General features: G+C 33.3%; 1 protein-coding gene across 1 annotated transcript in view; it reads right to left on the minus strand.

Annotated features, from left to right (window-relative positions):
• Window positions 1–718: 718 nt before the first annotated feature.
• The window catches only part of LOC129219279 (L-aminoadipate-semialdehyde dehydrogenase-phosphopantetheinyl transferase-like), a 43,787-nt gene continuing 30,390 nt past the window's right edge, over window positions 719–14,115 (minus strand). The window contains exons 4-5 of the mRNA XM_054853617.1: window positions 4,865–5,083; window positions 719–982 (exon numbers count right to left, since the gene is read on the minus strand). Of these exons, the coding sequence (XP_054709592.1) occupies window positions 842–982; window positions 4,865–5,083 (360 nt within the window). The 3' untranslated portion in view covers window positions 719–841. The remainder of the gene's footprint in view (window positions 983–4,864; window positions 5,084–14,115) is intronic.

The following is a 14,115-nucleotide window of genomic DNA, read 5'->3' on the forward strand; positions in this document are numbered from 1 at the left end:
AAGGAAGAAAAAAAGGAAAGTGAAGAAATGTGTGTGAAGAAAAGTGTTAGGAAAGTGAAGAAATGAAAAAGTTGTCAACAACTAATGCTATCTACTGGAGTGTAGGGTTTAATCCACTGGAGTTAGGGTTAAAATTTCAATCTCAAAATATTACCAAACCGGCAATTGCTTCATTCACATGCAGAAGCAATTTTCACCCGATGGGAGATTTTCTAGAGTAAGCTACTTACAAAATGTTATTATTATTTTGTTCAACCCCCTCCATTTAGATAAATGAACTATTTAAAAAGCATAGAGAAACAGAACAAAAACGTTTCATAGAAACGATAAGCAGAAAAGACGATGCCTGAATTTTATGAAAAAGTTTCGTTTGAAATGAGTCAAAAAGATAAACATTTTTAATAGGTTTTTTTCGATTTGTCATCATTCAAAAAAGTCGGAAGAATATTTTTTAAATTACACATTCTGAATGTATAAAAACTGACGACACAGTAAAAGCTCACTACAGTGAATACCAATATAATGAAATATCCGTTTCAACAAAATAAATGCTCAGTGCCAATTTAACTGCTATTACAGCGCTTGAGTTCAATTACAACAAAACTCTTGCTATCACAAAAAAAAAACCTTGTGGTCTCTCGAAATTTGATGTAGCAGGACTAAACTGTATATTGAACAAAATTGCAATAAATTTTAGACAATTTGAAAAAAAAAAAGCTTATTTCTCAACAGTAGATAAATATTTTTATTTTAAAAATACTGTTGAATCAGCCATTAGGTTAGGAGTTGCTAACTGTACTATACAACCGGCAATTCCTAATCAATACAGTAAATAAGGTTATTATATTACAGTCTTACTTTCCTTTTGAAATAACTTATAAAATTCTGTATTTGTTTTATTAAATGGTATGCTGTCTTTCATTAGTTCCTCAAATGTCAAAATTGTGAAGTTTTGCAATTCATTTTTCAAGGGTTTAGACTCCTGTAAAAGAAGAACATAAATGAAAAATCTTCATTTTAAATAAATCCAAATTTAAAACTTTTCTAAATTTAATTTTAAACTGTTTATTATACATCAATGCAGCCCCTTGTTCCAGGAGGAGGGCAAACAATATGTAGGTACTTAATGTTTGTTGTATAAAAATAAATAAAAAATAATAATAATAATAAAACTGCATATGAGGCAGTGAGAAGCAAAGGGAGAAGTGGCAAAATTAAAAATTTGGAGATAACCAGTACAAATGGTAGGGGAACCTTTGCCTCGGGGCAAGATATTATACTAGTAGCTCTGGTTGGTGCTGCTGTATAGCATGATTTTTTTAAAAAAATCAATGAAAGCCTACCTAGGACGTTATATTTAAATGCATTTTACTCAAAGTTTGAAAACGTCCAGTTTCATCCTTTTGCTTCTCACAGCCTCATATTTGAAAATATATGGAATGCAGTGTGGCCCCTTCCTCACTTTCCTAAATGACAAGCCTCCGTCTACTCTATAAAAAATATTCAATTCAAACCTAAGAACACAAAATAAGTTTCTAAAAAATAAAGAAACTGTCCCCATACTGTTTGTTACTTTGAAAAATGTGCACTCATACCTGTCAACACCTCTGAATGAAAAAGAAGAAGATTCCTGTTTTATACATTGGCGCTAAGTTTTTGGCAACATCTGTTGGACTAAAATCTTTTTCCTATGTCTTGGAGCCATCCTCATATATATAATAGCCACTGATCGAGTAACCCTCCTGACATCATCAACAACGAAACTCACGGGACGACATGATAATTTAATAATACCATAAAAGCAAGTGAGAATTGTTTGGAGGGTGAGAATGATACAAGCCCTAGTTTTAATGTAATAAACGTTCGTAGTGAACTCTGGAATATCCCAGCTTCAATAGGAACTATTGTGCAACCTTCTATAGTAATGAGGGAGTTGTTATTATTGTCATTTCGGCCCACCAGAGGAATAACCTGGTAATTGTGAATTTATTTCTTGTGAGTAACTGGTGCTACGTGTTTGTAGGTAGCTCAGAAATTTATGTTGGTGGACTTTTCATGCAGAAGGAATAACAAATTTCGTAAGTACCTTTCGCTTCTATATTATATTCAGAAAGTTACCTCCAATTTTCATTCAAAAGTAAAATATTTTGATGTTGCTACAGTTACAAATGTGTAAAGTTTACAATTTGGAGGGTGAGTGTGGTACAGTAATTAGTCGATATTTTGGAGGGTGCGTTGAGTTATCGGGGGAAAAAGTACCCAGGAAAAATCACAGGTGTAGATGCAAGTGAGTTTGAAGTTGCAACAATGTTGAAGCGAGATAAGTTTTGGCAGTAGCCTGAAAAAAGATGATAAGATTTGGTATCCATCTCAAAAATTATGAAGAAAATAAAGCCTTTGTTTTATCTTGATTTTATGATATACCTGACACTTCAAAGTTCAATTTTCAGCATAACTTACATCTACAACTCTTCCGTTAAAATACAAGAGAGGTAGAGGTATGGTGCAAACCACAAAAACCTATATGAAAACGTTGATGAAACATGTGCTGTACCATTCTTACCCCCAATGAGAGGGTGAGAATTAGTACCAAGAGAAAAACTGCTATGGAGAGAGTGCACGTAAAGTTTAAAATTATTTCAGGTTTGGAATCGAAAGCCAAGGTCCTAAAATATAATAATAACGCAACTACATTTTTTTTTTTCGAATGAATGTTGAGTAATTACAGTGAGAAATACTAAAACTGTACCATAGTCCACCCTCTTCTACGGTATGTTTTGATAATGTTTAAAATGCAGGGAAAGGCTTTACTGTGATAAGGCTGAACTAGGATCCAGCAACATAACTATTTTACTGGTAAGACTACAGTGTTTCTTTCAGGATCCCTCTGGGGGGAGGAGGGGCACTGCCCTCCCGGAGGATGCCAACTGCAACCCCCTCCCCAGACAAAAATTCGTTTTACACTACCGTGAGAAGTTTTCTTTTTCTTTTTTTTTTATTTATATTTTTTTTTTAATGGAAATGGAAAAGGAAATGATAGGGAATTCTGAAATCTATCTAGAGGAGGGGGGAGCATTCAGCCTCCATGGCCTTCATTTTGTCGCTGTCAATGAAAAGTCTGTCTCTGTCAACAAACTGCTAAAAGTAATTTTCCCCCTGGCAAAAGGCGGCAATTAATGTTCGATGCTTAACAAACAAGGAGGGATGTTTCCTCTTTCTTTCCCTCTTGTCTGTTGCCTGTTTATAGCTGTTGTAATATTCTGTGTGTTGATAGTGCAGTTGTTCCATCCAGGGAAGGGGTGATGGTGCAGACTGTGCCATTGAAATTTTTTGGGGAGGTTTGGAGGCATATTTTTTCTCTTTTGTTTGGGGGGGGGGCAGGGTGGGTTGTGGTATTTAGGTAGGGATAGGCCCCCTGCAATAGGGATAGGGTGGTTAGAACTATGGTATCTATCTAGTTGTAAACTCCAATAATGCATTAGTGAAGTCCTGGTGGTGTGGTCTGGTTCGGGACCTTATGATACGTACTCTGAACATTCATGCTGCATTCTGGTTGGAAATCATAAGTATCCTGGATAACAATCATTGTATGGAGGGGGATGGAATAGTGAGCTGCTTTGAGTTATCTTTGGCGGCCTCTAATGGAAATGCCTTTGTTCGTTTCTCTTTTGTCTGAAGTTAAAAAAATTTCTGAGTAGGTAATTTTGAATTTGTTTCTTAGAGAGTAAGGGGGGGGGGGTCATGTCCCACTTCTTAAATATGCCCTTGACCCCCCTCCAAACTCTTCAAGTGTCACGACCTTTTAAATATGCTCTTGCCCTCCTCCCGAACTTTTAAAAAGCCCCCCCCCTCCCCCCAGCAAAAAGTCTGAAAGAAACACAGTAAGATCAAACAGGCAATTGCTTCGTTCAAATATAGAAGCAATTTTCACCCCTCATATCTTGATGGGAGATTTTCTAGTTTCAGAGAATAGTTATCAAAGTATTATTCAAAGTAATGAAAACTTATTGATATTATATTTCAGCCACTCCACACAGCACAGTTAAGTTTTCTTCCTCTGCCCTCAACATCTGCATTTATGGAGATAGTGATTGCCGAAAAAGAGCCAAAAATCTATTCTTACATTCAGAAACCTGAAAATGATTTCGTTGAAAACTTGCCATTCTATAATTTGGAGCAGGAGCAGGAGCGGATTTTTTTTATAACGCTATCAAAGCAATAACTGAGCCTAACTAGCTTTGATTCAGGCGTGGATCCAGAAAGGGGATTATTAACTCCCTCTTTAAAAAACCAAAGATACCCTGAAACTGCATTTTTAGGGCTTGAATTTTGAAACATTCATCCCTGGCTCTCTATCAATGCCCAAAACCGACTTATGATCCCCTCCAAAACCAGAAGTTGGATCCACCCTTGGGTGGACTTTATGCAATGCCTCCTTCAGACAAAGTCGTTCTTATGAAGCACTCAGTAATCCCAAGGAGATCAGTGAAACACAATCTGCAAATTGAATGTCAGGGTGACTCTCCCTAAGTTCAAGTAGCGCAAGTTAAATGACTCGGGTGGCAGAGTGACTCGAAATTAATCTTGAATAATGTCTATTGTGAAAATCTGAAAGTGAAAAGAAGAATTTGATTTTTTGTATCGTATCAATGTATCTTGATTCTTCCTTTTTGCGATCACCCACATTTGCCGCCCTACACCGTTCAGGATCCCAAGTGGCAGTTTCGTATCCTTCGCACCTAGGACTGGCTCTGACTGAAGGCAAAAAAAAACTCATTGTGAGTGAGGTTCTTTTTTAGTTGCCTCTGACCTTAAATTAATTTGCCTTTGACAAAAGTGTAAAATAATGTTTTAAAACTCTCACCAATGTTGTAGGTCCGAGTGCAACAGCAACGTAATGATTTGTATCCAAAAACATTTCTTCAAATTTCCAATCTGCTAAAAGAGCGCCATTGAGCGTAAGTGTTGTGTCAGATACTATTTCATCTTGCTTAACTATAGGTGTGAGGCATGAGAAACTTAGCGTTTGGAGATCTACAGTTATTCCTGTGCCTTTAGCCTTAACATAGCTTTCTTTCAAACACTAAAAATAATAAGCCATATTTAATACTAATTACTTACATTTCAAAGCAAAAGTTGAATACAAATAAGCATTTGGAATTCTTAATTGTAAAAAATGGAAGTTAGGAAATAACTAAAATATGAATATTGGCAAGGTTTTTACTGCAAGTTTTACTTTAATAGTATTCAATCTGATGTTGAATAGAAATTTTAAAAGAATGAAATTATAAATAATTTGAAATTATGAGTATATACCAACAACTAACGGACTGGGAGTTATTAACCGTGATCCATTTCCCATTGTGACCAGTTTTTTTTGGATACTGTCCGATTTGGGAGCTGTATTCCAACGCGTGCATATCAATGACAATTATTAACAATTTACTACTTTATTTTAAAAACAAGGTGATGATAGAGGTATAAACTCTAGGTTCTATGTCTGATAGACTGATATATTTTATGGGAAATGCAAATAAATTGCAAACATGGTGTCAACCATAAGCGGCTTGTATAGGGGAGGGGGGGGGGCGACTGCCCCTTCACTTTTCATTTTTTTTTAATACCATATTCCACATTTGTGGAAATTATTAAATTAGTAATATTAAAAAACCAGTAATATAGCTCAATTTTACAAAAAAAGAAAAAAAAACAGCTTCAGGGACCATGCTCAGACTGGCCAGGTCGGCGATTGCCGAAAGCTCCCCAGCTGGGAAGGGTCCCCAAACAAAGCATATTATTTTAAAACCAAAAATGATAAAACAGTGTTTTTTATTCCCTTGTAACTCTTTCGATCTTCTTCCTTATGCTTTTTGCGAGGATCAGGGTCTGATTACTGAATGGGCTAACTATGCTGTGGCCTAGGCACCCTGCTTTTTTTGGAGGCCTCCAACTAGCTAAAATTGTTTTAGCCAAAGACTAAATGTGTATGGTGGTTTGACTGCATGGAAGTCTCAAAAAATTTCTTGGTTAAGGGCCAACCTCAGAGCTATAAAATAGGCAAATTAGGTGGCTGTCTACAGGACCCAGGTCCACATCTATACATTTTGGGCCCCTATGCAACAAAATCTGTAGGGCCCCTCCTTAGAGGCCACAAGCCAGTAGTGTACATTTGAAACGCTAATAAGTCTTAGTGCTAGTTTTTTTTTTTTTTTTTTTTCAATTTTTTGGGTCGTTGGGCCCTTAAGGATGTGGCCCTTGCACTGTGGAGTCTGCAGGTACGCATAGCCAGGCCTGAAGGCAGGGCCCGATTAAGATATTGAAAGACCCTATAGGCCAAACAGTTTTTTGGCGTCCCCTGTAGTTAAACTTTACAATTTTAGCATGGGCGGATTTGTGGGGGGGCAGAGGGGGGCAATGCCCCCCCCCCCAGTTTTAGGAGGACTTAATGTAATAACACATTTTCCGAAAATTAAAAAAAAATCATTATTTTTTTGTTTTTGAATAGCTTTAGAAGAGCATGGATGGATTTATAGGAGGAGGGAAGGGGGCAATGCTCCCCAGTTTTGGGAGGAGTTTATATAGTAACAACTTATCTTCCAAAATCTTATAACAAAAAAAAGAAAAAAATCATGATTTTTTCTTTTTTGAATAGTTCAATGAAAATGAAGAGAATAGCGAATGTCCTTTGCTGAAGGGAGAAAAGAAAAAACCAAACATTAAATAGTTAGTACAGCTGTCACTGGTGTACTGAAAATTGGTCTAAATTCACTATTTTGGACTAAAACCGTTTGGACAAGTATATGAATGAAAATATAGGCTAAACGAGCTATGCATTCAGCTGTAACACTAATAATTGACATTTGGGACCCTCCCTCCCCCCTCCCCAATTTGCGCTAACGGAACGATCTACTCGTTACGATTTATTTTAATACAAATACAAATGTGACGCTCCAGCAACAGGCTCTGGGCCCAGCTAGGCTGGTCTTAGTCAATTAATTAGTCCCCAATGAAGATCAATGGCCCTCTTAAAGCTATCACACTCCCTTGCTCATTACCGCCTCTTCCGGTAAGCTATTCCAAGTGCCCACGACCCTGCTAAAGTAGTAGTTTTTCCTGATTTCCAAGTTAGCCTGAGATTTAAATAGCTTAAAACAATGACCCCTTGTCCTGCTTTCCCCGCAAAAGTTTAATCCATTTACGTCTTTCATTTTGATAAATTTAAATAACTGAATCATGTCCCCTCTGACTCTCCTTTGCTCCAGGCTATACATGTTAAGCCTATTAAGTCTGGTATCATAATCTAAATCTGAGAGTCCCCTTACTAATTTAGTTACCCTTCTTTGAACCCTTTCCAATAGAAAAATATCTTTCTTCAGATAAGGCGACCAAAACTGAACAGCATACTCCAAATGAGGTCTTACTAAACTCCTATATAAAGGCAGAAGAACTTTCTTAGATTTGTTTGAAATAGATCTATTGATGAACCCAAGCATTTTGTTGGCTTTGTTACTAGCAATACTGCACTGTTGACTAAACTTGAAGTCCTGATTTATAAAGATACCCAGATCCATAACATTTTCTGCCTGATTTATGACTGAACTCTGTAAACGATATGTCATACGCTTATTTCCATGACCAAAGTGTAGCACTTGACATTTCCCTACATTAACTGCCATATCCCATTTATCTGCCCACTTAGTAATATGATCTAAATCCTCTTGCAGCTGTTTTACTTGTTCTTCATTTTCGACAACCCCCATAACTTTTACATCATCAGCAAAACAATTCATGCTTCCAGAAATATTTTCATTGATGTCATTCATAAATATAATAAACAAAAGAGGCCCTAAAACTGATCCCTGAGGAACCCCACTTAAAACATCACTCCAATTAGATTTTTTTCTTTTTTTTAGAATGTTTATTTTTAATTTGCGTGATTTCAAAAACTAGATGTTTTGGGTTGTTACAGACAAAAGATTTTGAAGAACCTTCTGGATTCACACGTTCAAATGAAATTGGCTGATTTGAAATGTATGCTATTGCAAAAGAAGTACATATCTAAAAGGTTTTTGTACAGCAAAATACTATCAAATGTAACAGCTAACATCATACTCAACCAATGTATGTATACATACATCATGTTATAACAATGAAGCAAAACTGGAAAAATTGTCCAACCATTGAACAAACAGAAAGTAAAATCACTGTAAACAATGCGTTAATTTTTTAGGGGGGAAAACCAGGAATCTCAATCATTAGCAGTTCAAAACTAAATTTCTGATTTTCCAGAATCATACATTGTAAGGAAAACTTCTGAATAAAAGAAAAAGTGAGGGAGATATATTTCCGGCACGAAAGTTTTTGCACAATTCTTGTAAGATTGCATTATTACTTGATGAAATGTTTTTATAACTATGTTTTCTTTATTTTTCAAAGGAAAAAATTTATATATGAAACTAATAGTTAGAACTGTACTTCATGTGCTTGGAAAATTTTTGGCTTGCCTTTTTCTTGAGAAAAAAAAGTAAATACTATCGCAAAGTGAATAAATTTCAGTTATCTGAATGTTCTGATTAATTGAATCTTTTTACTTCGAGGGAAAGTATCATTTTCCTTACTTTCTAAATGCTGTTTAAAAATTAAGGTAAGTCATAATCATCTAAGTCTAAATGAAACAGTTATTGTTATTATTGAAATCAGAGTAATTCAGTCATCAAAAGTTTTAGAAAAATTTGCTGAAATTCGATAAAAACCTTACACAGATTGGTAAAAACCAAAAAAATCCTTTAACTGTAAAAACTGACGAATTTTCGTTAAAATTGGAAAAAATCAAACAAAAATCTGCAGGTAAAAGTGAAATACATGCAGGGCGGGATTTGCCCATAAGATAAACAAGCTATAGCTAAGGGTCCCTGCTTTGAAGTGAGCCCCTAACTCCCAAAAAATTGTGATTCATTCCTTAAAAAAATGGAAAGTACTTGAAAAACTAATTTCATTTTCAAGTGCTTGAAAACCTTGAATATTTGGAAGCGTGTGGCTACAAACCTTAAGTTTTAAAATTTCTAACAAATTGTGTCAAATTCAGCTCCTTGCTACATCCTGCATCAAAAATGTAAAAATTGTGGTTCTCGCGTTTGTAACATATTACTTGAAATAAATTTTTGTGACTCACATGCTTCATATCTTGCTATTTATTTAATCTCGAATGCAGAATTTTGGAAATTCTTTTGCATTGATTGCTTTTACCTTACTTTTACTGCATATTGTTAATCTGTTTAGCCCGGGAAAAAAATGATACACTACCGTTATTCTTTTTCGTTTTCTGCACTACTTATAATTTTAAAAAAAGTTGTAATGAAGAATTAAAGTTTATTTTTTCTTTTAAACTTAAAATAGCTGTTTCTTACAAAGTTTGAACAATACTGTACAACTGTATAATCTACTACTCAATTTCAGAGACCTGAAAGTGCAAATTATGGATAGGTTCTAAAATCCCTGAAAAGAATTGGCGCACTATAGCCTACCATGGCTTTTGAGCCAAAAACCAAATCTAACCAACCAAACCTTGAAAATAACTAGACAAGTCCTTGAAACTCGTAAGCAAAATGTGCTTCAATTTTATTTCTAATCAAGTGCATAAGTTATGAATTGTTCAAATGGGTAGTAAGTTACTCTCTTGATACCTATTCTTTAAATCTGTGCACCATTTCTTTTAAAGTATTAACTTGCATCACAAAGCACTTTTAAAGCGTAAAACTTAATAGGCAATTTTTTTTTTCAATTAACTCTTATAAGACTTCAAAATGCAGAATTTTATATCCATTTTATATAATTTCCTCCACGGGAGTAACCCCCAGACCCCCTAAAATTGGAAATATTCTATATCCCCCTTAAAAGGGAGCCCTGCATCACTCTCTTAATACCAGCCCCCTCTCTTTTAAGGTCAATTCAAAAAGGACAGCATGATTACACACAGTAATGAAGACGACACATACAAAAGTAAAGAATGGCCTTATGCATCACAGAACACAGATAAAAACATGAGAGAGAGGCAATCAAAAAAGTTGCTCAAAAAAAAAAAAATCCTGCCCCCCCAGGAACTCAGTTCTAAATCCGCCTATGAATTTTAGCCTTATTAGATTATTGGCTAAAGCAATTTTAGCAATTTAGGGGACCCTAAAAAGTGGGGGTCCTAGGCCAGTCTTGTTGGCCTATTCAGTAATCAGGCCCTGCCTGAAGGGGCAAAAGAGAAGAGGTAGAAAACTCAAGTAATCCTAAAGTTGAAAAAAGTGCTCTTTTCCAAATTCCAACTACCTTTCATTTAATCAAATTTTCAAATAAATTAGAAATTGAGTTTCATTCATGAAAATTAGCTTTTTATTTAATGTTTTAGGAGCAATTAATGATAAACTTAGATCGCTTCTATACATCGATTTTTTTTTTTGAGAATTTGCTACTTTGATATGTGGAGGTTCAACGTTCAACTGTAATATAATTTTACACCCAATTGTTGTTGTTGTTTTTTTCTTTTCCTTCCCTCTTTTATTGCTATTTCTGCCTAGGAGGATAAAAGGGTGTTGTTCAATAATATTTTTTATTATTTTTAATGAAATACATGAGGCGTTCCATGGGGGGACAAAATGATTGTTTTCCATTGAATGGCCCTATTGCGCTCAGTTAAATGCATCCTTGTTTCAAAATTTGAAAAGTCATTCTTTTGATCAAGGTGCATTAGAAAACCATGCGGCCTATTTAATTCATGCAGTTATGAAATAATATTTAAATGTAAGGTTGAGGTATTGGGGGGAAAATATAGGAGGGAAAAAACAATTAACTCAGAAAATTGTATTCAAAATTATAGCACTTTAAAAGCCAATAGTGGGAAACACACAAGGCTGGACTTTTTTCAGGCAAAAAAAGTATTTTTTCCAGGACAGTGGAAAAACGGCAAAAACAGAATTATAAAGAAAGTTGAATTGAATTCTGTTAATTAAAGTGCTGGAATGATATAACTAGATTGTAAATTTTAGATATCAATTTTATTATTAATTTTTATTTAGTAACAAAAGCAATTATTTTAAATCTCCACGACAATATGTGGCAATATAATGCTGTAAAATTTTTTTATAAGTCAAATTATTTAATAGTAAAAATTGAGATAAATAATTCTTTAAAAATTAGGTTTGGCACATTTAGCCAAAGGTAGAAAAGAAAGGGTAGAAACTGTACTGGCAAAAATATTTTTGCCCATATTTTCCAAAATTGCAAAGCTAGATGTGCTTTATTTATGGGGACTGGATGTAACTAGTTTAATATTATAGTAATTTTAACTGTATTCTAATAATTTTCATGCTTTTATGCCTAAAATATTAAACTGCATCAGTGAAACAGTAATCCACAGGTTAAGTTTGCCTATTTTAGTGAAATGCTTTTCCAATTAATACTTTGAATTCAGAGCGAAAGAAAGTGAAGAATAAATAACAATAAAATAACTCGCTAACTTTGGTTTAAAGTCTTAAACTGTCCTAACTATTGAATAAGAAATTCTTATGTTTTTAGTTAATTTTTGGCAGAGAAGTATCTAGTGTGAATTTCGTGATGCCATCAGAGTAAAAAAAAATAGGAGAGGTAAACTATGATTGTATCTAGTATGAAACATAAATATGAAAAAAAGGTATAACTCATATTAAAGAAAAATTTTCTTATTGAAAATTACCCATGAAATAGTTCAAGCTCATTCAAATTGAATTCTGTACAGCAGGATTTTTTTTTTTCTTAAACATTGCATTACAATATGAAAGTTTTAAAACATTACCTATTTGCCCTAGCATTGCTTTAAATTGTTTAAATTATAATTTTTTATTAATGAAAAACCGAGTAAAGTCACAACTGTCTGCTCTGATTTAAGTTTCAATTAAATTATGTACAGAATTATATTGTTCTTTTCTCTTTTGTAACTTTTTATAACTGGCAAATTTTCAGTTTTTGTTTGTCAAACCTTAAAATTCGAGAAATAAAGTGCAAATATATGGGTAAAAATTCCTCATTTGTGCTAATGGCTTGAGTAAATAAATTTTGAACTGAAAGGCAGGTTTTTTTTTTTTTTTTTTTTTCTTTTTGAACAAAACTTGTTGAAGATAGCTCTTGGCGAAGAAAATGTACTAGAAAATTTTTTTGTTTAAATTTTTCGCTATTTTAGGGTATTTTTTGAGAAATAAAATTTTTTGTCATACATTTGTTTCACTTCCAATCTGTCAACATTTATTGTGCATTATGGGGAGAAATAAACAACTACTCTACATTCCAAAAATCTCGCTGTTTTTATTGAATTAAATTCGCACAACCATGAAATGTAACGTAATATAGATCCAGCAAAAGATCCAGCTTGGGGGGGGGATGCAAAAAGGAATAAATGCAATCCCTAAATAAAACAAAAAAAAAAAAAATGAAAAAAAAGCAAGCGCTGCCAGAAAAACACGTGGTCATCACGTCATAAAATGTAGAAGAAAGCTATATAGTAAAAAAAAAGATTAACATTGCTTGCGATTAAGATTCCATCGTAAATATCGAATCGAAATCCAAGTAGTGACGTCACAAGTATAAAAGATTGAAGAACGCTTTTCTCGACCGATGCGTGAAAAGATAATGTGTTCAGCATTAAAAAATTGTAAAAAAAAAAAAAAACTATTCCGTATTTTTAAGAAATTTTTTTTTCTGAAGAGGGCGAAATGTTTTTACTATTACCAACTTAAAATTTAGAAATGAGGCTTTGATTCTTCTCGCAGGATGATATTAGAAAAAAATAAAACCCTGGAAAAAATGCAAATTAAAGGTTTTTTTCAAAAATTCATAAAAAATACAAATATTGCTCAATCTACAAAATTTTTTCATTCATCATATTTAAAACTAAATTTTCTACACTATAGTACAAAAAATATTTGTATGGTGCGATTGGTTCGGGGTCTGTGAGGTAAAAAGTACTAAAAAGTGCAAAAAAAACACATAAAACATTAAATAACTTTTTTTCTAATTAAAATATCAAAAATCGAAGCCCGAGGTGCACATCCTCGGCAAAAAACTGCACCTGTATACCAAATTTCATCTTTCTAGGCCTTACCGTTTTCCCGGAATTCGCGCCACACACACACACAAAAACATCTTATTTTATTATATGTATAGATAATACAACTTTTTTTAAAATACGAAAAAAATTCAGCTGTTTATCTAAGAAACGGCAATATATAGTTAACAAATGGTCAAAAACACTTTAAAAGATCTTGAATGTCTAAAATGATTGAACTATTGAATAAGAAATTCTTATGTTTTTTAGTTAATTTTTGGCAGAGAAGTATCTAGTGTGAATTTCGTGATGCCATCAGAGTAAAAAAAATAGGAGAGGTAAACTATGATTGTATCTAGTATGAAACATAAATATGAAAAAAAGGTATAACTCATATTAAAGAAAAATTTTCTTATTGAAAATTACCCATGAAATAGTTCAAGCTCATTCAAATTGAATTCTGTACAGCAGGATTTTTTTTTTCTTAAACATTGCATTACAATATGAAAGTTTTAAAACATTACCTATTTGCCCTAGCATTGCTTTAAATTGTTTAAATTATAATTTTTTATTAATGAAAAACCGAGTAAAGTCACAACTGTCTGCTCTGATTTAAGTTTCAATTAAATTATGTACAGAATTATATTGTTCTTTTCTCTTTTGTAACTTTTTATAACTGGCAAATTTTCAGTTTTTGTTTGTCAAACCTTAAAATTCGAGAAATAAAGTGCAAATATATGGGTAAAAATTCCTCATTTGTGCTAATGGCTTGAGTAAATAAATTTTGAACTGAAAGGCAGGTTTTTTTTTTTTTTTTTTTTTTTCTTTTTGAACAAAACTTGTTGAAGATAGCTCTTGGCGAAGAAAATGTACTAGAAAATTTTTTTGTTTAAATTTTTCGCTATTTTAGGGTATTTTTTGAGAAATAAAATTTTTGTCATACATTTGTTTCACTTCCAATCTGTCAACATTTATTGTGCATTATGGGGAGAAATAAACAACTACTCTACATTCCAAAAATGCTAGCAACAAAAATAAATAAAAGAAAAAAAAAC

The sequence above is a fragment of the Uloborus diversus genome, chromosome 1 (genome assembly GCF_026930045.1).
Source record: "Uloborus diversus isolate 005 chromosome 1, Udiv.v.3.1, whole genome shotgun sequence".
In the NCBI taxonomy this organism is placed as follows: Eukaryota; Metazoa; Arthropoda; class Arachnida; order Araneae; family Uloboridae; genus Uloborus; species Uloborus diversus.